The 27,389-nt window shown below is 33.4% G+C and overlaps 1 protein-coding gene across 1 annotated transcript in view; it reads right to left on the reverse strand.

Annotated features, from left to right (window-relative positions):
- LOC132735402 (hamartin-like) overlaps positions 1-27,389 on the reverse strand; it is a 51,239-nt gene that overhangs the window by 4,638 nt on the left and 19,212 nt on the right. Inside the window, exons 8-21 of the mRNA XM_060722342.1 lie at positions 25,208-25,380; positions 23,876-24,037; positions 22,590-22,672; positions 20,971-21,394; positions 20,067-20,204; positions 18,839-19,477; positions 16,308-16,451; positions 10,500-10,666; positions 8,217-8,347; positions 7,247-7,343; positions 3,969-4,064; positions 3,321-3,462; positions 2,368-2,525; positions 648-753 (exon numbers count right to left, since the gene is read on the reverse strand). Of these exons, the coding sequence (XP_060578325.1) occupies positions 648-753; positions 2,368-2,525; positions 3,321-3,462; positions 3,969-4,064; positions 7,247-7,343; positions 8,217-8,347; positions 10,500-10,666; positions 16,308-16,451; positions 18,839-19,477; positions 20,067-20,204; positions 20,971-21,394; positions 22,590-22,672; positions 23,876-24,037; positions 25,208-25,380 (2,660 nt within the window). The remainder of the gene's footprint in view (positions 1-647; positions 754-2,367; positions 2,526-3,320; positions 3,463-3,968; positions 4,065-7,246; positions 7,344-8,216; positions 8,348-10,499; positions 10,667-16,307; positions 16,452-18,838; positions 19,478-20,066; positions 20,205-20,970; positions 21,395-22,589; positions 22,673-23,875; positions 24,038-25,207; positions 25,381-27,389) is intronic.

Below are 27,389 nucleotides of genomic sequence, written 5' to 3' on the forward strand. Positions count from 1 at the left end.
AAATGTTTGAATAATAAGCATCATCAAAGATTTAGCATGACGACAATTATGCTCACGCAATAACGATCATGACAACCCTCAAAAAAAGGATTTTATAAATGTATGTTCAATATTATACAAATATGAACTTTTTAGCTGCTAAAAGGTCCATTTCTGTTTTATTTCATAATCTATAAAACGTTTTTATATGGGATATCAAATCTGCCACTGAAAACCAGTGAAATCAACATTTTTCAGCTTTTCTACTTTTTCCATTATTGAGCACATTGGCACGCTACAATCGAAATATTCTTAAAAATGTAAAGCTGGTTACTAAAATAGACTTATTTGACGTTTATTTGCGAGTTGCCCAATGTTTTCTCAAAAAAAATAACAACAAACTTGGCATGACGTAACTTTATAGCACATGCCTTTTGTGGGCTTTCCAGAAAATCTATTTTTAGAGAAAAAACAGTCAATATACTCTGATATTCACTAGTTATTTATTACGAAAAAATTACATCTTAACCAATCGGAGAAAGGCATTTTAAAGCTATTTATAGATCATATAATTAATACAAATATCTCACTGGTTGGCCACAATCAACATTATTTTTTTCAATTTCTCATTTAAAATGACTAAAGATATAATTGTCTTATCATTTCACCTTTAAGTTTCGCTTTGACCTCTTCAAGTTCCACGTACAGTTGTAGAATTTGTGACTCTAGTGCCTGGTTTACACGTGTCGCTGCTATATGCTTGTCCTCGACACTCTTAATGAAAACAAAATATATGAAAAGCTCAAATCTTATTCTTATAAAATTTCTAAAAAACATTAAGTAAAACAACTTTAAATACAATTAAGCAGGTAATTTTGCGCTTTCAGGGATTTTTTTGGGCTTATTTTATAGCCATTATTGGGTCATATTCCCAATTGAAAATAGTATTTTATTTTCCCGATCCACAGGAAAATATTCCCAATTGAAAGTTACAAAATAAAAATATTGAATAAAGAATTCTAAAATCTTTGAAAATAAGGGCTTCTTCACTGTAATAGTGCTTTAAATGTTTAAAGATGTCATCCTAGACGGTGATTCTATGCATTCATTTACCGGAAATCACTGCAAAATTTCAATCATGCATATTTTCCCAAATTTTAACAAAACATCGCTGACATTCCCAATTCCAAGGGTATTGGTCATGTTCCCAAAATCCTGGAAAAAATCCTTGGCTTTTCAAAACATTTTTGTGTAAATATTTCGAAAAACATGACCTTTTATACAAAACGGCTTGTATAATTTTATTCTAAGCCTGCTCAGTGCTGATTGCAACTAATTCTACCCATGTAACCAGTGTAGACCAAGATCTGTGGAATATCTGTACAGAATGTATATGGGCAGCACTGTAGGCTATCCAGGCAGAACACATTTTTTGTATTAATTTTGTAAATTTTCACATAAATAAAATGATGAATGTTTTTTTTATAGATTAAAAGAAAGGCAAGTCCATCGAATATATTTCACATGTTAAGGGTGAAAAATACAGCAATGCCAATATGGTGGTAACTTGATCAAAGTAGAAATTTAAGAATTTTTCTGTTAGCGCTTACCACAATTTTTTGGGGGTAGGAATGAAAAAACAAACAGGAACTTTGTTGGCCTTACAAAGATGCTGTTACTTTGATTACCTAAAAATGGGACCTAGTATTATTGACCTAGAATCTAATAATAAATAACAAGTAACTATTTTGTTCACCTAATTAAGAAACAAGATGGTTATTATAATGACCTAATTAAGAATAGACAGATATAATATTGACCTAATTAAAAAAGTTATTTTGTTGACCTTATTGCTTTAAACATATTTATTCCAAAAGGTAAATATAATGTAAAAATAAACAACAAAAAATTATTTTTTACATAATAGACGAAGGATGAGAATGAAAGACAAAGTCTCTTATGTTGACCTAATTAAGAAACAGACAGATATTATGCTGACCTAATTAAAAAATAGTTCTTTTGTTGACCTAATTAAGAGACAGGTGATTATGATGATAATCTAATAAAAAAAAACAACAGTTACTTTATTGACAAAATTAAGAATTAAGGACATTTTGTTGACCTTATTTATGAGTAAGATTGATAATATGTAGACCTGATTAAGAAACAAAAGTTATTATGTTGACCTAATTATGATTTACATTGATATTATGTTGACCTGGTTAAGAAACAGACAGTTATTTCGTTCACTTATTTAAGAAATAGAAATTTATTAAGTTGACCTAATCAAGAAATTGACTATCATTATGTTGACCTAATTAAGAAATTGACAGTTATTATGTTGACCTAATTAAGAAATAGATATTTATTTAGTTGACCTCATTATACCTTTAACTCATCATCATGACTTGTCTTGATTTTCTCCACTATTGTCTTTAACTCGGACAATGCTGTCTCCTTATTAGCGAGTATTTCTTGCAGTTCATTCAGCTGATGCTGGCAAGATTCCAGAAGCAATGTCTTCTCATTTAGTTTATTCTTATTCTCTGTTAATAGAAAATTATTTCAATAGACAACTATCTAAAGCTTCCATCGCATCAGCACTATGACAGCCGTAGAACGAATTTTGACGATAATCGTTTGTTTTTGGTTTTAAGTCACATCGACACAATATAGGTCATATCGCGATGTTCCTGCTTTAATGGTGGAGGAAGACCTCAGGTGCCCTTCTATGCATTATAACAGGCACTAAAGGGTACCTGAGTAGAACCACAGAAGTTCCGTAAGCTAGCTGGATAGCTTCCTCACATGAAAGAATCCTAAGTCCCTGTCGGGATTCAAACCCACAGAGGTGAGGGGCAAGTGGACAAAAATCATTTTGTTTCGTGTGTGAGCTACTAGACAGTTGTACAAATTCTTTAAAGTCATACGATTGCTGCAACTACTTACACTTATTTCTCAACATGCACATTATGTTTTGCGTTTTTTTTGGACAGATTTTGGACGTCTCAAGACTGTCCTAAGACAGTCTTACGGCAGTTTAAATTTGAGCTTAGAGACAATGTAACCTCTGAACCTAGTGTCAAAACTGTAGAAAACATTGTTGTAACACTAGTTTGGCTCGAAAAACAATGAGTCATTGACTGACCGACTCCTTAACTGCCATTGCACCATGAAACCTCTTTAATGCTCAGCCGTACTACTTTATGACCATATATAAAAAAACTTTATTTACAACTCAATGATACAAATCTTATGATACTTTTCGTATTTATCTATGAGCTACATAGAGCTAAAATGAGCTTTAAAACAAAGTAAAAAGATATGAACTAAATAATAACCATTCAATTCTTTTTGTAACGTCGCCTTTGCATGCTCAAACTCGAGTTTCGATGCTCTCGATGATTTCTGACCCAGTAGTTTATCATTACATTTCTGCTGTAATTCCCCCATCAGCAGCACTTCCTTCTGTTGTTGAAGAACCTGTCAATGTACAAAAATTTATGTTAAAGCTGCACACATGTCCTAGCCTCTGAAATTTACAATAAACACACAAAGTTCAAAACAGCTCAAACGTTAGGTTTTGTAGTATTCTGATTCTGAAATCCCTTAAACATAAGATGGATAGTTATAAAGCAGGAAAAATTCATAACAAAACCTTAGCAATGAAAAAGAAATGAGCAGTGCCATGACAAAACCAACAATTGGGTTTGCGACCAGCATGGATCCAGACCAGCCTGCGAATCCACACAGTCTAATCAGGATCCATGCTGTTCACTGTCAGTTTCACTACTTGTTATAGAGTTGGTAAGCAAACAGCATGGATCCTGATAAGACTGCGCAAATGCTTAAGCTGGTCTAGATCCATGCAGGTCCCAAACGCATTATGTTCGTTTTGTCATGGCCCAGCTCAAATCATGTCAAACTTATGATAACAGACATACCTGACATTATTGTTTTCTGTGGATATGAAAATAAAAAAAACCTACCTGCTCTTTTAATTTAGTATTATGGTTTGCCACATCTCTCATTTTTTCCAATTCTTTTTCTGTATTAAACAATTTTGCTTCAGTAGCCATAATCCTCTGAAAAGAGAAAGAAATCAATGTAAAATATGAAACAAAAAAGATAATTGTGAAGCTTGCTAAATATTAAAAGTCAAAAACGACAAGATTACAAACCTGATGCTCTACTAATTTAGCTAAATGGGCATACTAACAGACAGGGGACAAAAATTCAGGCTAAAACAAGATTGCATTTGAGAAAAATGCTATGCCACCGCATTAATACAACACTAAATAGTAGTGTAGGAACAGATATTTTTTGTTTCTATACAATTGAAGATTGTCATAATGCATAGATCCCTGACCTATCTAGTTCTTATCATCAGATTAGTGGTTGAATCTATTGTTAATCCAATAAAAGATCAGAGTAGAAATATATCAATGCACTTGAGTCTGGTGAATTTGGTGGTGAAGGTCATATTTTCACACAGCCTAAATTTCATGACTATATCAATGGACAACACAGTAAGACACTTTGTTAAAATCTAGGTCAGCTGATATCAAAGTTCACTTTACATCTTAATCTGTGCACATGGTTCAAATTTCATAGCTGTACATCAAAGGACAAGAAAGTAGGTCACATCATCAAAATCTAGATCACCTGATATCAAAGTTCAATTTTACAACTTAAACTGTGCACATGGTCAAAATTTCATTGCTGTACATCAAAGGATAAGAAAGTAGGTCACTTTCCCCTTGGGCAAGGCAAAATTTTGACCCAAGGGTTTAATTCAAAACAATCTTGATACAGGTCCACCAAACAACATTTCAAGTCAAATATCTAAGCTGTAGCTTTCTCCCATTCAGAAAACATTTGTTTTATTTTCTGTTCTTACTATGTGTACATAATGAGAATCACTGCCCCCGGGCAGGGCCAATTTTGACACCAAGGGAAAAATTTGAACAACTTTGGTATAGGACCTATAGATGATATTATATAGCAAAGATCAAAGCTCTATGCCTTGTTTCTTCAGACAAAAATATTTTTTTTATTTTTTTTTTACTATATGTACATAATGAAAATCAATGACCCCCGGGGTGGAACCAATTTTGACCCAAGGGCTATAATTTGAACAATCTTGGTAGAGGTTCACTTCGCAAAGTCTAATGCAATATATTTAACCTCTAGCCTTTGTCAATTCAGAGAAGAAGTTTTTCAAGTTTTGACTTTATACATATAAGGAAAACTATCGCCTCTGGGGCAGGGCAATTTTAACACTAGGGGCATAATTAAAACAACTTTAGTAGAGGACCCATGATATTACATACAAAATATAAAATCTCTAAGCCTTGTACCTTCAGACAAGAAGTTTTTTTTTTTTTACTATATGTACATAGTGAAAATCAATGACCCCTGGGGGTGGGGCCAATTTTGACCCCAGGGCTATAATTTGTACAATCTTGCTAGAGGTTCACTACACAATGTTTCATGCAAAATATCTAACCTCTAGCATTTGTCAATCGCTTAGAATTTTTTTTAAAGTTTTTACTATAAGTTTTTACTATACAGTAAATTCTCTCTATTAAGACCACTAGCGGGACTGACTCAAAGTGGTCTTAATAGTGAACTGGTCTTAATAGTGAATAAGTCACTTAAACAGTTGACGAAATCCAACTTAACTTAAAGTATACCTCAAATAGTTTTATGCTCATGGTACATTTACTTAATTAAATGAGTAAAAAGAAACACAACTTTTTCAAACAAAAACATTTTTAATGCATGGTAATATGAAACATCATTAATATAATGAAAATATTATTTATAGTTTCCGCTTTAGAGGAAAAATATGAGGTATTAAATACAGTTATGACTTTCATGATGATTTATACATTAATTACATATCGACATAAAGCACACATGAACTGATAATTTGGTGTAATTAGCATTTTTTTTACCGTACTTGCTATAAATTGTGATGCACAACAAGCAATTTTAAATGCTATTTAACTGTTTATGACATCCTAATTACGCCGACAAATTAATCGTTTCTCACACCATAGTAGCTTAGATTAATTGGCCAGAAGTGGTTTAAACTGATCATGTTACGCTTGAATGCTAAAGATACATCGTAAAACAAGCGTCTAATCAAATATTAATGACCTCATTTGACCCGGTGTATTTGTTTACGCCAGAGGGAAGATTACGACAATTAATGGGGGCAATAAACACCAAGTGATGTCTGGCCATTATGTTGCATGGTCGTTATACAGGTTAATGTTTTGATACGAAATACACACAAATGTCTGACAGAAGTGGTCGTTATGCCGGATTAGAGACGTGGTCGGTATACTGGTCATTTTTCTCAATGAATAAAGAAGGCAAATATTTTGTACTTTTAAAAAGTGCCCGTAATACCGGCGTGGTCCTATTTGTGGCGTGGTCGTTAGGTGGCATTTTACTGTATACATATAAGGAAAACCAATGACCCCCTGGGCGGGGCCGATTTTGACCCCAGGGCTATCATTTGAACAATCTGGGTAGAACTCTACCAGACAATGCCTTATGCAAAATATCTAAGGTCTAGGCCTTTTGGGTCTTTACAAGAATGTATTTTAAGTTTTTACTATATGTACATATAGTGAAAATCAATGACCCCCCGGGGCGGGGCCAATTTTGACCCCAGGGCTATCATTTGAACAATCTTGGTAAGGGTCTACCAGACAATGCCTTATGCAAAATATCAAAGCTCTAGGCCTTTTGGGTCTTTACAAGAAGGTATTTTAAGTTTTTACTATATGTACATATAGTGAAAATCAATGACCCCCGGGGCGGGGCCAATTTTGACCCCAGGGCTATAATTTGAACAATCTTGGTAGAGGTCTACCAGACAATGCTTTATGCAAAATATCTAAGCTCTAGGCCTTTGGGTCTTTACAAGAAGATTTTTTAAATTTATTCTTATATTTCCTTTTGGTTGCCATGGCAACCAGATTTCTGCATGGAATGAAATTCTTTGAACAACTTTGGATGCCCTTCACCCAAGGATGAATCCTGCCAAGTTTGGTTGAAATTGGACCAGAGGTTTTTCACAAGAAGATTTTTGAAGTTCACTATATAATCTATATAACACACACACACACAAACAAACAAACAAACAAACACACACACACACACACACACACACACACACACACAGGTGAATCGCTATATGCCACCGCATCGCAGATGCTGCGGTGGCATAAAAATCCCCCAAAACACGTACCTTTTTCAAAATATCCTGTTCTTCTCTCTGTCGTACAAGAAGCATATTTAACTCTTTCTTCGCATTATTCAAATCTTCATTCTCTTGCAAGCAGGCTCTGAAATAACAATTGATATATCACAGTATTTATGTCAGTATGCTATTTTTAGAATATTGCATTCTGGGTAAGTAACCCATGGCTACACCACATTAGAAAAGTCTGACTCTCAATCTGTCATCCTTTTACAATAAAACAACAACAAAAAACATACATCAGCTTAACTCATACATATAGATTAATATATAACACTCAATCATATTATTAAAAGCTGCATGCCTCCATATGCCTCCATATGAGACAAAATATTTCGAGAAAATCAACCTTGAAAACGTATTAAGAATTTAGGAAAGTAAAAAATATTCCCAATTTAAGAAAGAAATAATTTATATGTTACATGCAATTAATGACTGATTTTGCAGTATCTATCATCATGTTTTTGTACTATGTGAGTAACACAGTCAGGGCTATTTTTGCATATTGTAACCTATTTTTTGTAATTATCATAAATTTCAAGTGTCGTTTGCAATGTATAAATAACATTTATTTATTTATCTATAAATCTATAAATTTTCATGACCAGACTTTACACTGCTGCTTGTTCAATTTCATTCACCGAAATCGCTGAAACTCATAATGGTCAGTTCCAAATTAAAAACGTTTGTATAGTTGATTTTGACACTAATTTTGACACATTTTAGGTCACATCAAGGTGGTCAGTCCACCTTACCGGCTTTCCCTTGTGCCTAACCAGTTTACCAATTTCTGCTACTAATCCGACATGATTTCTGAATCAGCGATGAGAGACAAATGACTATAATATCTCAATGTCCAAGATTGATTGCCATAGAAAACTTGAGCCCCATCTTAGGAACCAACCACAGAACTAGTTCATTACATAAATTCAAAAGAATAAGGTTTAGGTATGTTTACCGTAGCTGAACAAGTTTAGTGTGTTCCTCATCGTCTTTAATCTTTTTTAGTTTATGATTCTCCTCCTGTAGTAATTTTATTGACACCTGCAAATCTCGTATCATCACGTCATTCTGTTTCAACTGCTCACTCTGTTATATGTAATGTAAAATAATCATTTCTACTGCTCACTCTGTTATATGTAATGTAAAATAATCATTTTAACTGCTCACTCTATTATATGTAATGTAAAATAATCATTTTAACTGCTCACTCTATTATATGTAATGTAAAATAATCATTTCAACAGCTCACTCTGTCACAGGTAATGTAAAATAATCATTTTAACTGCTCACTCTGTCACATGTAATGTAAAATAACCATTTCAACTGCTCACTCTGTTATATGCAATGTAAAATAATCTAATCATTTCAAAAGCTCACTCTGCTATATGTAATGTAAAATAATCATTTCAACTGCTCACACTCTGTCATATGTTATAATGTAATGTAAAGGGTCATTTCAACTGCTCACTCTGTAATATGCAATGTACAATAACCATTTCAATTGCTCACTCTGTTATATGTAATGTAAAATAATCATTTCAAAGCCTCACTCTGTGATATGTAAAATGTAAAATAATCATTTCAACTGCTCACTCTTTTATATGTAATGTAAAATAATCATTTCAACGGCTCACTCTGTTATAATTATGTAATGTAAAATAATCATTTCAACGGCTCACTCTATTATATGTAATGTAAAATAATCATTGAAACGGCTCACTCTGTTATATGTAATGTAAAATTACCATTTCAACTGCTCACTGTCACATATAATGTAAAATAATCATTTTAACTGCTCACTCTTTTATATGTAATGTAAAATAATCATTTGAACTGCTCACTCTGTTATATGTAATGTAAAATTACCATTTCAACTGCTCACTGTCACATATAATGTAAAATAATCATTTTAACTGTTCACTCTGTTATATGTCATGTAAAATAATCATTTCAATTGTTCACTCTGTCATATGTAATGTAAAATAATCATTTCAATTGCTCACTCTGTCTATGTTATAATGAATGTAAAATAATCATTTCAACTGCTCACTTTGTCATATGTAATGTAAAATAATCATTTCTACGACTCACTTATTATATGAAATGTAAAATAATCATTTCAACGGCTCACTCTGTCATATGTAATGTAAAATAATCCTTTCAACTGCTCACTTTGTCATATGTAATGTAAAATAATCATTTCAACGGCTCACTCTGTTATATGTAATGTAAAATAATCATTTTAACTGCTAACTTTGTTATATGTAATGTAAAATAAGCAAATCATTTCAAATGCTCACTCTGTCACATGTAATGTAAAATAAGCAAATCATTTCAAATGCTCACTCTGTCATATGTAATGTAAAACAAGAAGGCCATGATGGCCCTGAAATCACTCACCTGTATATAGGCCCCTGGGCCAATGCCAATTTCAAACCAGGGACTTTTATTTGAACAAACTTGGTAGACAGCCATTAGAAGATGTTTCATGATAAATATCTAAGCTCTAACTCTGGGAGGGGCCAATTTTGACCCCAGGGCTTTTATTTCAACAAACTTGGTAGACACTTACTAGAAAATATTTCATGCTTAGTACCTAAACTCTAGCTCTTTTGGTTTTTTTAAAAGAAGATATTTTAAGTTTTTACTCAATACAAAATAATGAAAATCAATGACCCCGGGGGCGGGCCAATTTTGACCCCAGGGCATTTATTTGAACAAACTTGGTGATGTTTCAACAGTTTGAACAATTTTTGACTACAACAAAAGTTGACTACCAATGGAACATTCCTGTGAAGTTTGGATGAAATTGGCTAAGTGGTTTATGAGGAGATGTCGTTTAAAGTAAAAGTTTACGGACGGACGGACGCCGGACGGACGCGAGACGAAAAGGGATCACAAATCATAATATATTATTATGATTATTATGTTATTGATTATAATCAATATCAACTGCTCACTCTGTCATATGCAATGTAAAATGATCTTTACAACTTCTCACTCTGTAACATATTATGCAATGTAAAATTCAGATTTTCACAAAAAGAACAAAAAGGCTGTGAACAGTAATAAAAAAAATTGCTCAAATCAGTGACAATACTGTAAACGTTTCCCTTCTTGTAAATCATAGAACTGACTGAATCAGGTAAAGTACCTAACAGATGCCTTCGTTGAACTCGTGTTGCCTCAAGGTTTTCACTCTGCCTTGATTTTTTTTGTGTGTGAAAATAATACCTACCATTGAATTGTTTTGTTCTTCCAAAGTCTTTGAGTGTGCAATCTTTCTGAGAAGTCGCCTGTTTCTTTTAGCATGTTGATCCCTCTTGTGACGCTCGTACATTAGCTGATTGTGTAGAAGCATCAACTGCCCTCTTAGTATACTAACCTCGTCAGCTGGGGGCGTTCCTGTGCGAATAAAACATATCATGTGGTACCTGTACATGATACAAGCAGCCAGTAGGATAACTCAATCAACAATGCTCTGTGCCAATCTCCTACGCAGTGATCTTCCCTTATCAGAACAGAGATCTATGGCACCACAAACAAAATTTGTTAAAAATATTTTTTAGCTTTTGAATCTACTTTTCATACTTTTTTTGATAAACTATAAAAAACATACAGAAAATTGAAAATAAAACAGAAAGAGAAAAAGACGTCAGATCTTCTATGCAACGGTCAATATTTACATTTGAATTTCAATGTTACGTCATGTGACTTTCATCATCATATGACGTCTGTGAAATCTGCCAAGGGAGGTAATCACTGTGAGGAATTTGACTCTGTGCTTGTACTAAAAATAAGAATCTTGATAATGCAAGAATTTTCAGTCAATTGAACAGAATATGTTTTTTTTCCTCAAAAATCAATGATAGGGTTGTGTGTATTGGTCAATATAATGAAAATATGACCCTAAAGACATAAGTGAAGATTTGTTTGTTTTGTTTGTTTTGTGTTTTATGTCACATCTACACAGTATAGGTCATATCGCGACGTTCCATCTTTACTGGTGGAGGAAGACCTCAGGTGTCCTTCCGTGCATTATTTAAGGCATGAACAGGCACCTGAGAAGAACCACCGACGTTCCGTTAGCTAGTTGGATAGCTTCCTCACATGAAAGAATCCAAAGTCCCTGTCGGGATTCGAACCCACAGCGGTGAGGGGCAAGTGGTTTGAAGTCAACGACCTTAACCACTCGGCCATGGACACCCCAAAAGAAGATTTGAGGGTTGTTAAAGAGGAGAATTAAATATGCATGCAAAACTTCAAAGAAGCTCCATATTACATAGATCAACTGGTGCACTTAAAAACAGAAACATATAAAAAGATAAAGAAATATACTCAAACAAGAGGGCCATGATGGCCCTGAGGTCGCTCACCCGGAGCGGGGCCAGATTAAACCCCAGGGCTTTTATTTGAACAAACTTGGAAGACACACATTAGAAAATGTTTCATGAAGTTTTTACTACACACATATAATGAAAAACAATGACCCCCCCCCCCTTTGGCAGGGCCAATTTTAACCCAAGGGCTTTTACTTGAACAACCTTGGTAGACACCCACAAAAAGATGTTTCCTGCTTAACAATCTAACCTCTAGCTCATTGGGTTTTTTAGACATTTACTAGAAGATGTTTCATGCTTAATATCTAAACTCTAGCTATTTGGGTTTTTTCAAAGAAGATTTTTAAGTTTTTGCCATACACATATAAGGAAAATCAATGACCCCCGGGGCGGGGCCAATTTTGACCCTAGGGCTTTTATTTGAACAAACTTTGTAGACACTCACTAGCAGATGTTTCATGCTTAATATCTAATCTCTAGTTATTTGGGTTTTTTCAAAGAAGATTTTTTAAGTTTTTGCTATACACATAATATTATAAGGAAAATCAATGACCCCCGGGGCGGGGTCAATTTTGACCCCAGGCCTTTTATTTGAACAAACTTGGTAGACACTTATTAGAACATGTTTAATGCTAAATATCTTAGCTCTAGCTCTATGTGTCCTTTAAAAGAAGATATTTTAAGTTTTTACTATATGCATATAGGGAAAATCAATGACCCCCTGGGGCGGGGCCAATTTTGACCCAAGGGCTTTTATTTGAACAAACTTGGTAGACACTTATTAGAAAATGTTTCATGCTAAATATCTAAGCTCTAGCTCTATGGGTTCTTTAAAAGAAGATTTTTTAAGTTTTTACCATATGCATATAGGGAAAATCAATGACCCCCTGGGGCGGGGCCAATTTTGACCCCAGGGCTTTTATTTGAACAAACTTGGTAGACATTCACTAGAAGATGTTTCATGCCAAATATCTCAGCTCTAGCTCTTTGGGTTTTTTAAAAGAAGATATTTAAAGTTTTTTCTTTCGGTTGCCATGGCAACCAGAGTTCAGCATGGAATTAAATTCTTTGAACAATTTTTCCAAAGGAACATTCCTGTGAAGTTCGGATGAAATTGGCTTAGTGGTTTATGAGGAGATGTCATTTAAAGAAAAAGTTTACGAACAGACGGACGACGGACGTACGAAAAGTGATCACAAAAGCTCACCCTGTCACTCTGTGACAGGTGAGCTAAAATTAAATTGAAAATCAAAATAAAGTGTGATTTTTAGCCTGATTTGAGATTGAAACACACTTATTCTTAGGTAATATAGCACAATAAATGTTATTAATACAGTCAAATAATGTGAATAAATTATCTGAAATTTTGTACACAAATTTTTGGACAAGACCTACATCAAATGGTTTAAAATCTTTAAATTTTTTTTTCCATTTCTGTTAAATTACTCAAATGAGTCCCGTTAAGCAATAATTCTTTATGTTCATAAAGGTTTCTAGATTGTGAATCCAGAAAAAAATGTATGAAGTTTTAAGAGAATACCTTCAATAGTTTATAGGCAACAAAGTTTCCACAAAACTTTAACTATAGTCTGTCCCATTAAAAATGGAAATGAACTTTTGTCTGGTGTGAATTAACAAAACGAGGTTGAATAAAAATTTAACTATTTTTGTGAACTAAAAAAAAGTCACCCTCGAGATTTTTCAGGATTTTACTCTAAAGTGTCTACTTTTCTTGTGAAAGCAAATTTTGATTTCTCTATGGTAAATCTCTGTTGTTTATTTTCCGTAGCCATTGCCGAAGTACTCTTCATTTGAAGATGAACGGGAGAAAGCACGTGTCATGTTTCTAAATATACATGAGGTTCTCGGGGTCGTTTCATGATTATTTTACAAAGCTGGATCTACAAGATGTAACAGTTTAGTTGCAATGCATGATGGAAAACTTTAAAAAAATGAAAATAAGCAACAAGAACACCGAGTGACCGAGTCACATGGAGTACAGTAGATTTAGAAATTGCACTTACTTTTAAGCTGAATAGAATCCCTATGAATTTCGAAATAGATCTTTATAAATGTCACGACAAATTCGCATTCTGAAGATTCCTTTTCATTGCAAGTTTCTATCCAGTTCCGTATACTTCAAAACTCCTGAATGACATGACTCCTACATTTATGATGATCCAGATTTTTTAAAACTGTTAATCCGTCTCATTATTAAAACAGTGTTCAATTTGTGGAGTTATTTGGGTTAGCAAATGAAATATGTAAATGAAACACATCATAAATCAGCATGTTCCAAATCCATAATTCAAGAACGGCCCATCAATTTTAGTTGTCAACATCACAATGCAAATGGATTCCTGGCGAAAAAAAACATATATTACGTCAACAACTATTTACGAAATATATGACGTAACAAAAATGCCTCGCGCTTTTTATGGATGATTCCAGTTGCGGCATTGACAGAGGGCGGTTAGGCATATGTAACCTCAAACAGATAATTTTAAGTGTTGAGATAAATTTGTCTTGATGACATTTATAATAATGTTTGTATACCCAGATTTGACTGTTAAAATTACATCTTCAATTCATATATTAATGATAAAACTTCTGATAACATTTAAATAATTTTAAACACAATTAATGACATGAATCTACAAAAGTACAATACTTCTTCCATTAATTACATATAACATTAGTTTTGATTTTATGTTTTTAAATTATTTTATATATTTCTCAGAAATGATTTCCCTACATATTATCTCCTTATTCAAGACTTCTGTAAATCCAACTCTTTTAGCTACAAAACATACAATACGTGGTATTTTTTCTCCCGCGAAAAATATGCTAGATCTATTGTTTTTTTTTTTCACTGAATATTTTCAAATTTTAGGAAGGCTAAAATTATTGAGAACGTCGTTCGGTGTTTCTCTTTGACTCGATCTTCCCTTCATATTAACATAATAATTATATGTAACTTTTTGAGCCTACAAAAAACAACACTTATTGTCGCTTATTGAACACTCCAATTCAAACTTATTCTTGATAATACCAAATCACTGTCGGCATTTCTGGACATTTTGTTGAATTGTGAGACGGAAAGTTAAATCTGTATTTACAAGCTTAAAGTGTATAGGCCTACGTTTGATTGCTCAAACTAGAAAGCATGATATTATATTCTTATAATTTACATTTTCCTCGAACGGGAATCTATTTTCTCATTAGCAAGGGAGTTAGTTAAAGTAGACACTGTGGTAGTCAGATTTGCATGATAATGTAGTAGATCTATTTCTTGGCGATTTCTTGTGAAAGTTGAAACCTACGGAAAGTTTTAGCGCACGAACATCGCACCCGAAATAAATAGAAATAGATAGAAAGGTAACATATTTTTGTATCCCATCGAACCTGGTCAATTTTATTACTTTTGAATAGACGTGATACATACTAATGGACAGATTTCAGACAACTACAGAATTATGTAAATTAAACATTAATTAGCTAAGAACCATTTTTTATAGTTTTCTAGCTATATAGCTAGTGTTCCCACTCCCCTACAACGCGTTGCGGTATTCAAATCTAATCTAATCTATCTAATCAAATCACTTCATTGTTATTTAAAAAAAATAATAATAAAATACGACAGTATATCATGGTAATTAATTAAATCTTTGTGTGTTAGAGTTTATAAAGCGGTTACTGATATTTTCACTTCAAATGATTTTGATTATTTCAAATAATGGTTTGCAAGTAAAATTCCTTTTTTGACACCAACTTTGTTCTCATTTTTCATTTTAATGATAACATTAAATTTTAGCTATTGATCCATAAGTAAATAAGAAAAATCATTTTTTTTATAATTACCGAGTACATTTCACGCTAATTGTGAGACGAACCCTAAATGACGTCTATATGGGCGCTGCCATTTTGAAAATTTTTAATGGACGTCACGTCAGGTTACAACGTAAGTCAACGGGAAAAACTATAATTTTAACATTTTTACCATATTACTGACTTTATGAAGAAAATGAAAAACATGCCTAGAGATATTGACGTTAGGGTTAACATGACATTAATTTAAATGATTTTACTATTATATTAAATAAAAAATGGAATGTTCAAATTTGATGGGACAGACTATAGGAATTCTCTCAATTGAAAATAATTTCTGTTTAATAATGCTTATGCAACTTTACACAATACATAATACAACAACTAAATCCTGGACAAACTTATCTAACTTGTTTGTTTTTTCTTTTATTACAAAAGAGGGGTGAAAATTCTTTGAGGGGGCAAAATATTATTAACATGCTTGAAGAAATTTGTACACGTTGCATATTTTCATATCAAAAACACATGAACAAATGTTTTTGATCATGTTTTCAGATCTAAATGGATATACTTGTCGCTTATAGCAACAATACCCGTTCTGTGAGAAAACCCCCTACAGCTTTCATTTTAACAAAGGAACAGTAAAATCAAGCCTAAAATAATTAGCGGACCTTCCTATGACAATCAAAATCAATGGTGCTTCCTACAACAAAACAACCTGCAACGATTTTTCTGCCATTCCTCTTAAAAACGGTACATCCTGTTGACAAGAACACATATAGTATCAGCATGTAGTAACAATAAGCACTACCATCCTGCATTACATTAGCACATGCACAACTGTTTAAAAAAAAATCATAAACAACATATTTTCTTACCTCCAAAGTGTGTCCAGTTCACCTCCTGTGTCGATGGAATTGGAAGCTTACTAAGTTCTTTAGCATGAATATCTTTTCCCAGGCTAATATGGCGGTCTAATAACTCCGGTGGTGAGAATGTGCTAAAAAACGGCTTCGATGGACCTGCAGAAAAAGAAATAATTTAAAACTGGTCACCTTACTACATGGAAATAATTAACAAATTTTTGATTAACCCATAATCTACTGGAACTGAAGGTTTATTAGCCTTTGCCACCAGGTTCTATATTGATTATAGCTCAATTTTTGTATCAAAATCCCTTAAAGGCCCATTATGCCCCAGAAATGCTATCATTTTTATTTCTCAAAAAACTTTCAATTTTTGGTATCTATTACAGTTTCCAAAATAAATGTATAAGTCATTAGCCACATAGATGAACCCTCTTTTTTTGCTTCTTTTGCTTTTGGTAATAGGTATAGTTATATATATAACTGATATTATGTAAGGCAGTCAAAATGCTATGTTGTTTACATTTTGCTAACTTTAGGACACATGACTACATGTCCATCGCTACTTCCATCAATTGTTGAACATCTTACATGCTCTAAATCCATTATTTAAACATTATTAAACACATGTTTGATATTTCTTAAGAATCTAAAAAAAATAAAGATCTCTGAGGAGTGATGTGCCTTTAATTTTTAAATCGACTGTTCAAAATTCCAAGCTGGAAAAAAAGTTAATGATTATTATGACATAATGACAGAAGCTGAAAATTTCAGGTTTTAATTACATGTATATTTACTTAAATAGAATCTTAGGTTTCTAAAAGTAAACTTCAGTCAAGTGGTTGAGTGGAAGTTGTTGGGTTTTTTATGGATTGTATGGCACTTCTTCAAGTTTTACTGGTAGAAGTCAACCTAAAAAGCCTCTTTGTTAACCATTTTAGTCACTGGTAAGAACCTACACATTGACTACTTTTTTATAATTTTCAACAATCTTTTTTAATTTAAATAGAAATAGTGTTTGTATGGTAACCATAAAAAAATATAACATTCAATTTGTTCAGATGATATTCAGTGATTTGCCATCAACAAGAGGTCTATAAGGGACAAGTATCGCTCACAAGACCTTTTTTAAAGATTTGGAAAGTTTTGTTTTTTTGTTGTTGGGTTTAAAGTCACACCATCACAGTCAAGGTATATGGCAATTTTTCAGCTTGAGCTCAGGTTCCCTTCTGTGCATTATTTCAGGCAAGAATGGGCACCTGTGTAGAACCACCAACATTTCATAAGCTAGCGAGATAGCTTCCTCACATGACAGAATCCATAGTCCCTTTGGAGATTCAGATCCACAGCAGTGAGGGGCAAGTGCTTTGAAGTCAACAACCTTAACCGCTTGGCCACGGACAACCCAACATACAATATTACACTACATCAAATCCCCTGAGGGCCTTGAAATTGAAAATTAAAAAGTAATTTCACTTTCTTGATATCTAGTCATTTACGATTCACATTTTTATTTGACCGACAGATTTAACCCAGATTATATTGATTGATTCTATAAGCTGTTCACTCAAAGATCGTTTCTGTAAAATAATATCAAAATTAAACAAACAGGTGAACATTTTAAAAGGTTTCCCAAGGCAACCAGAGTTCAGCAAGAAATGGAATATTTTTGACAGAAGTAATCCAAGGAGTATACAATAAATCTTAAAGCAGCATGCCTCCAGATTCATGCTATTTTTAATGAAAATTTGAAAATATATTTAACAGTCAAATATTGTGAACTTACCAAAAGAATGCAATTTACACATTATCAATGGCACATACAACTCACGTAAATTGCCATTAAGAGGTCAAAATGTGCAAATATAGCCCTACTGCGTTAGTAATGCAGTAGAAATATAGTAAACAATAGTGAAAAACCCGTCATTAATCGCACATTACATGTTAATTATTACTAGAATTTTGAATCTTTATACTTTTCCTAAAATCTAAGTACATTTTTCTAAGGTTTGATTTTATCGAAATATTTTTGATCATCTGGAGGCGTGCAGCTTTAAATGACTTTGACACAAGATAACCCAAGGAGTATTTAATGAAGCTCAAACAACATAAAACCATATGTTTAGTAGGGGAGACATTGTTCACAAAGAGAAGACTAGACGGACATCTGTACAGACAGCTGGATGATGAGAGATCACAATAGCTCTCTTTAAGAACTTGTGCTTAGGTGAGCTAAAAAGACAAATTTATGTTTTATTCCCAGAAGAGCTGGTTGAAATCGTAGCAGATTTTTCTTTTTATTTTCTAGATTAAACAGGGAAATTTCAAAAGTTTTAAATTTTAAATGTGAAAAGACATTTATTCAAACAGTTGAAAAATATTGCTATGTGAGATTTTCCCATATAAATGCTTTATTTTTCAAGAATTAAACTGCCTAAATTAAACAATGACCTGATTAATTTATTACTAATCAAGACAACATTGTTTACCGATATCATCAGAGGAAAATGATAAAATAAAATTTGCATTGTATTTATATTTACCAATTTTTGATCCGTCCATCTGACCTTGACATTTCGCACAAGTAGTTGCAGACGGCATGTTCAGTATCTGTTTCAGGATTCGTAACAAGTCGTCTGTTTCTCTATTAGTCTCAACACCATCTGATTTCCCAGAGTAAACGGGACATTTCGGAACCGGTATAACTGCAGGAGACGGCACAGAGGCAACAGCCACTGGTTCCTGTTTTTTGTTGACAGTAACCGTACTTCCTGTGCTAGATATTGAAATGTCACAAATGTTGTCGGTTGGCTGCACTGGTGCCACCGGTATAGGCTCCTTCACAGCTTCTGACTGAATCTCCTCGAAGTTGGATTTAAATTCCATCTCCTCATGAGACGTATTCTGACATGTCACTGAAACTGACCTTGAAATTAACTCTTCATCTTCTTCCATTGTTGTTTCTATTTTTGGAAATTGCGGACATGACCTTGACCTTTTGCAGCTGAAACCTTTCACCGGCTCAGGTTCAATGCTGTTGGTAGCAGTGAGGCTATTAAAACGGATTCTGTTTACGTTTTTCATGAATTTCTTCACAGACTCTGATGTCAGCATTGCCGAATGACCTAGACCATGTGACCTAGAACTAGAGGTCAACTCTGACACTTCGTCATCACTGTCCTCTGAAATTCCAATTAAACTTGTTGAATTCAATGCACATGTATCTATTTTTAGAATTTTTTTGTTTTACACTTATAAATAAATTAAGAAAAGATTTATACATTTCAATAACAAAAAGCATTGTAAAGTACAAAGTATTTCTTGTTTGTTGTCTGTTTTTAACACTGATTACAAGACATTTCTGGGAATATCCTGGTGGCAAATCCATCTGAACGACTTTGCAAATATAACTAACAGCAATAACAAATTTCTCAACAAATGACTGATTATTGATCCCACATATTTCGAATTCAACCATGAGAAACAAATTAATAACAATGCCTGAGAACAACTGTCTTAGAGAAAATTCGGATTACCTGGATAACAAAGCGGATGCTTTCCGCTGTTAAAATATGTGCACTCAATGTATTGAGGAAGGTTTGGATTATAATTTTTGTTAGTTTAATTGGTTGTCAACTTCACAGTGAAGTTGGTTGGTCCACTATCTTCAAATTATCATCCTGATATCCCTAAATTTGATAATGGACAGTTCCAAAACTGGAACCTGGACAAGTCTATTAAAGAAATTCAGGTGGATAAGGTTTAACTTACCATCATGACTAGGTTGACTTTCTAATTCTTCTATCACCTGTGAGATTGTATCTACTGACACTATATCTGCCTTCGTTACTGAACTTACTGATGGAGTTCTCACTTTCTCAATTACCTCCCCTGTATCTTGACTACTCTCTAAAATAGAAATCAATAAAATTATAAAATCACTCTGGAAACAGTTAATATATAACTACATGTATCTATATCAATCTCAAACATTTTGATGGCTTATTATAAACCCCACTTTTTCTAGGAGTTGGCTGTTTATTATATAAATCACATATTTATCTTCTTTTCATCATGCAAAATTGAAAGCAACAATACTTGGCACCTAAGAGTACAAAATTGAGCCGCGTCACGACAAAACCAACATAATGTGTTTGCGACCAACATGGATCCAGACCAGCCTGTGCGTCTACACAGTCTGATCAGGATCCACGCTGTTCGCTATTAGTTTCTCATTTTGTAATAGAGTTTGTAAGCGAACAGCATGGATCCTGATCCTGATCAGACTGCAACTACGCGCAGGCTGGTTTGGATCCATGCTGGTCCCAAATGCATTATGTTAGTTTTGTCATGACGTGGCTCAATTATTAAAGTCATGTCCTATGGACTCTTAACCATTAGCCTGCTGGTGGCTGCAACTTCTTCCAGTGGGATCAGGATGGGCCACATATCCCTATCATCTGATCATGGTTGGCACGGTTCACAATTCTGTCAGTACATATTTGAACTTTTCACTGAGAATGCTGAATGGTTGTGTCCAGATAGAAAGATGTACAAGTCCTATTAGGATATTAAGTGTGGTACGAGTTAAACAGTATTTTTGTTAAGAGTAACAATAGCCTGCTGAATTTGAAGTCTAGATCTACCTGAATTTCCAATAATAAATTTACAATACCTCTCAGACTGTCTTCAAACATTGTTGCAGACCCACTTCTTCTAGGCGTGTTCTGACCACTTGCACTCATTTGACCTTCAGAAATTTTCCTAGGTGGTCTTATTTCAAAGGGCTCTGGCTTGACAACATTTTTTGAAAACTCATGTGATTGGTTTAATCTGGTCACATGACCCATTGTTTTTTCGTCTGATTGGTCGTGATCAAACTGCAGTTCCCTGGCTGCATTAATTACTGGGAGCGTCTTCACTCCAAGAGGAGGCGTGTTTGTAAATTCCGCCTTCAGTGGGGAAGGTGGCACGCTCTGTATGTTACTTGAAGGGGTCAACAAGGGGACAGACTGATTGACAGGAAACTCTGAGCTAAGTCGCTTGGGGTCAACCAGCTTGACGTGAGGTGCTCCTCTGCTACTTGTTCTACTGGCATGCTGAAATGGTATCACATTTAATTGGATTATTAATTACCCTTTTGCTCTATGCTTTTCATTTTCTATAATTTCTATCATCAACCATAAACAAATATTCTAAATATGCTTGGTATCTATGATAATTCTACATTAAATTTACAAAAGATTCTTATTTTGAATTTAAAATGAAGAAGCCCCATAAGGATAAACAATTTCTATGGATGAAAATCTCGGGTTTGCCTCTTTATCTTGTTTTTAGGCCAAAAATAAATCTCAGGTGCACAATTTTGAATTAAAAATTATAAGACAAAACAATAGAAATATTTTTACTGAAAAAATGCCAGACACCATATTTGCTAAGTGCTTAGCAACTGAAAGACTAACTGCTGTCAAACTATAAAGATACTTGAGCCCATGCTGACTTGCCTACACATTCAGTATGCTATTTTGTTTTTTTCTGTGTGTTTTTTTTACACCAATTTTAACATTATCTGGTCACATTTTTTGTGGTCCATCCACCTTACCAGCCTTCCTGGAGGACTCAGCAGTAATACAACTGACCAACTACATGTACTAATCCCACATAACTGAACCAGCTGTGAGAGACAAATGAACATTACACTCAATGTCAAAGATCATTTGTCACAGAGAAATTTTACCTCAACCAACTACTGGATTACTTTGGTTGAGTTAAACTGGCAGAAAATTAATACAACCATTGACAGTTTCTATATAAACTGCGTAAATAACCGAGGTATATCAAGTGAAAAAACATGAGTTGTTTCCCTTATCCTCGAGTAAAATCGATATCTCTAATGCAAATTATACTTCTAAACAAATTTTTCCACATTTTAAACCGCTAGTTAATTGTGATTAATAGTCCAATTTTATTATTCATTACACCAATAGCTTCATCTCAGTATATAAATCAACATCATTTGGACACCAAAAATTTATAAATTAATTGCAAAACCTACCACATGTCAGGCCATTTTTCATATGATTTGTACACAGATATACGCAGCCGGTAATCTTTACTCGTAAAAAATTACTGATAAGAAAAGCCTGTTGTCTGCATAGTTTGGAAACTGTCAATTGGTTTATTTTGAGCATATCATTATTGAATTTCCCTACATTAAAAATGGTCTGTTCTAAATTCAAAACATGGAGAGCTCATTTTCCAATTTCAGTGGTGTAAAAGGGAAGATATATTTACCCGATCATGTTCTTCACTGATGGGTGGAGTCTCTCTAGGCGTGTTCATGGGGGTTCCTGCATTCAAAATCACTGCTGGGCTTACTGTTTATTAAATAAATATTAATCATTACATCTGTTGCATAAAAACAAAAATTAAATTATGGCAATTAATGTCAAACACAATCAACATTATTACCTCTTTAGATAGTAACTTTCACTATATAAGCTGTGTCACAACAAAACCAACATAATGGGTTTGCGACCAGCATGGCACCAGACCAGCCTGCGCATCCGCGCAGTCTGATCAGGATCCATGCTGTTCGCTATCAATTTCTCTACTTGTAATAGAGTTGGTAAGCAAACAGCATGGATCCTGATCAGACTGCGCAGATGCGCAGGCTGGTCTGGATTCATGCTGGTCGCAAACCCATTATGTTGGTTTTGTCATGGCACGGCTCATATATGTATATATATAATAACGTCATTACATTGAAGACCTCTTTAACAGGTAGATATTTTTCTTCAATTATCATAATAGTTTTTGCATAATAACAAATTGGAAAAGGCTTCATTTCGTTCTTTTTTCATGCTATTTCTATTTGTATTGTTTCAAACTTTACATTCTGTACATGTATATAAGTTGTTTTGTTGTTTTTCTCCAATATATATTGGACCTATTTTCTTTGAGTGGAATGAAAATAAATATTATAATTTTCATATCACAAGATGAAAATAACTCCTGTATTGAAAAAAATTGTATATACTGTTTCATATACAATGCACTTTTTCTCTTTTTTGACATTATGATTTAAAAGATTAAAAGGCACCAGTGAAATTATGGAAAATATGTTTTACTGCAGTGAAAAATAAATTTTTACAGCAAAAAATATAAAAAAATGAAAATATGCATTTAATTTCATCAATGTTTCTTAATATTTTATTTATAAGTATACAGTATAATTGTAAATATTAATTTTGAAAAAGTCTCCATCTTTCGTTCTTTTTCTTTGAGAAAGTAACTATAAAAATATTTATTTTTAAGTATTAAACTAAAAGTGAGATATATTGCTACACACACATTTTAGTAAACCAAACCCAGTATTTTTATTTCTTCAAAGAAATGGATTTGAACACTTACATTATAGATATGGACAAAACAAAGAAACTCACACACACTATCACACATGTATATAAGCATTTGCATGAAATCTGGCTTAAAGTGAAATTTTCACTATCACCATGGTAACATAGTTTCTATAGAAACTAATACCACTAAGTTTTTAATAAGACTGTTTAATGATATACCATGGGACGTGGTGGTACCCCCTAGCGAGGTTTCTAGACTGCTCAATGCCGGGGTAGCTGGAGGGGTTGACAGTCCGATCACCTCTGATGGGCTCCAGAATGTGTCTTGACCAGCCTGGTTTGTTTCTTGCTGTCCAGTTGTTACCATGGAAACTGATGGTACTGCAAAAGGCAAAATTAAGTTTAAGTATGTTATGAATAGTTAAATAGTTGTTTTGTAATTATAAAATTAGTTATTTTCTCTCAGTTGGTATTTTCACAAATATTTACTAAGCAAGCAAAATTACAAAATGTTTTCTTTTCCGTTTAAACAAGATAGATCAAAATACCAACAAAACTAGTTTCAAACAAACACAGATCTGAATGTATCCATGTTATTTAGATTAAGTAGATTTACTACTTATAAGTTAAGCATTGAAAAGAAGTTGAAAATTGCAATTTTTTACTAAGTAAAAAGCAATAACTCTACAAATACTGAATAAAGCCACAAACAACCCCCAGGTGCATAACTATCCATGCTAATCAACATTCCAGTAAAGTATTATGACTCCAAGTCACTCCAGTACTAGAACCGACACATGTGAAAAATTGCAAATTTATACTAGGTCAAGGGCAATAGCAAAACTGAATTACATGTAATCCACAGGCAAAACCCCCTGTGCACAACTTCACATGCTGATCAATATTCCTGTAATGTTTGTCGATCCTAGCTCAAGAGGTACACTTGACACAACATTTTGGAATGGTTTTTATTTAGTCAAGGGCAATTACTTTACAAATTCTGAATAGATATAAATTCAATACCCAAGGTATTAAACTACACATGCTGATCAACATTTCTGTAAAGTTTCATGACTCTAGGCCAAATATTTTTTAGGCTAGTTGTGTGACACAAGGTGAAAATTGCAAAATTTTTAATAAGTCAGGGGCAATTACTCTACAAATACTGAATAAATCCATAAGCAAACTCCCAAATGCACAACTATATACATGCTTACCAACATTTTTGTAAAGTTTCATAAAATTTCCTTTTTGGGCTACGCACGGCACAAGTTGAGAATAGTAAATTTTACTATTCAAGGGCAATAACTCTGAAAAAAATTAACAATTAAAACTGAATTAATCCACAGTGCACAACTATCCATGCTGATCAACATTCCTGAAAAGTTTACGGACTCTAGCTCAAGCACTTTAAGAGCTACACATGACCACAATAGAAGAACACATGCACCCTTAGAATTTGTAACATTTAAGGAGTGGTACAAATCATATTAAGAAATTAAGGGATGGTGCAAATTATACATTTTATTTAAGGGGCCATACAACACATACATTTAAGGGGTTGTAAAATGAGTCCTTGTCTCTCCTGATTGGTTGCAGGCCTGTCACTCAAATATCTTGAAGCTATGATTGGACACTGTAGCTCCTCCCATGTTCCTTCAACTGGATCTAGAGACATCTTGTTACATTCTACAACTACATCACTTGTCTCCATCTGCCGCCATCTTTAAATGTATAACGGTACAGGTACATGATAAGATTCACTGTATCAATAAGAATATCTATAACATAAATTGACATCACTTAAATCAAGTAAATTCATGTATATAGTTACTTATATGAATAGGGAAAGTTAAGCCTCAAAGAGAGATATTTTATATGACAGGCGTTAGTGAAACATTACACAATAAGAGCCAACACCCAGCCGGGTTCCACCTAACCGGGTTCAATATTGACTTTTCATATTTCTAAAGGGAACACATCAGAGGAAGAATATTATTGTACAGTACTCCTATAAAACATAATTTTTTGGTTACAAATAAAATTCAAACTTCATATTTGACCTTGATGGTTATGGTTATATTCAAAGGTCAAAGTCACATTTATTTTACTTTACATTTTATTTTACATTTAAAATTTATCATGATGCTGGTTTTGTCATATGTGATTTTTTGTCTAAGAATAATTCAAATCCATAAATAAATAACAAAGTTATGACAAGTTAAGCAGAACAGTCAAGGTCAACTAAAGGTCATAGTCATTTAAGAATAATTCAACTTGTCAGTTTATTTTCATGTGTTCTTTTGCAGGTTTTTTTTCCAGGATTTTGGGAACATGACCCATACCCATGGAATTGGAATTTCAGCAATGTTTTATTAAAAATTGGGAAAAAAATGCATGACTTACATTTTGCAAAGATTAAATGAATGCAAAGAGTCACTGTCTAGGATGGCATCTTCAAACATTTAAGCACCATAACAGTGAAGAAGCCCTTATTTTCAAAGATTTTAGAATTTGTTATTCAATATTTTTATTTTGTAACTTTCAATTGGGAATTTTTTCCTGTGGATTGGGAAAATGATATACTATTTTCAATTGGGAATATGACCGAATATCGGCTATAAAATAAGCCAAAAAAAAATCCCTGTTTTGTCAAAGTATAAATAATGTTTTCAATCAGTTTTGTAACAATTGCTTACAGAAGTTACCTTATTATTAAGATTTTTCTACCAATACATTCAAAACAACATCACCAATGGAAAACAATGATTAAAAACGAACCTATCTATGACCTGGTTTCAAACAGTTTGGGAATGGTATTTAATTAACTATATTCTTGTTATAAAAGAATATCAATAATGGTCAAAACAATATCACAGATGGAAAACAATATCTTATACAATGTATTAGATTGAGCATTGACAGTCTGACAAGGATTGGTTATATGGATTTCTGTTTTATAACAAGATTTCTCCACAACAATCAAAACAACATTTTGGATGAACCAGGAATGTGTCCATAGGACACATACGTACATACTTTCCACTGTTTGCTAGGTCTACAGACGGACAGACAGCTTGACTGTGAGACAGACAGATAACAGCAAATCTAAGTACCCTTCCCCACCACCCGAAGTAGGGGGGAAAAAATGACCTGAGAAATGACATAATTTTAGACAGTATGGCAAGACTGTTTATAAATTATGATCATTTTGGTTTTTAAGAACTTTCAACATAATGATTAAAACAAAACCTTGGATGAAAAACAATACCTTTATATAATGACTGTACTATCTGATAATGCCTCCTATCCAAATTTTTTTAAAGCAACGGCTTAACTGTCTCATTCTTTTTAAACACTTTACCCCAAACCTTCTGTATGGATCTGCTTTAAATTTGGTACATTCTATTCAAAGTTTAAGGGATTTCAATAATAAAAATACAACAATTGAGCTACCTACAGAATAGAGCCTGGCTACACATTGGTACTCTAGGTGCGTAAATCATAAAAACTTTTGTAGAGGTCTATTAGCAATGCTAAATGCCAAATATACATGTAAAAGCTCTGGACATAAATATTAAGATGTGTTGTCCTTTACATAAGTCTAATTGAAAGCAAGTGACACCAAGGACAGGACCAATTTTTACCACTTGGGTCATGATAACTTCAATTAAAGTTGAGAAAACCAGACAGGTAGTTGAGAAGACTGAAGGGTTTTGTGTGGTTTTCTAAA

Source organism: Ruditapes philippinarum, unplaced genomic scaffold (assembly GCF_026571515.1).
Source record: "Ruditapes philippinarum isolate M1 unplaced genomic scaffold, ASM2657151v2 ctg3418_1_1_1_1, whole genome shotgun sequence".
Lineage (NCBI taxonomy): Eukaryota > Metazoa > Mollusca > Bivalvia > Venerida > Veneridae > Ruditapes > Ruditapes philippinarum.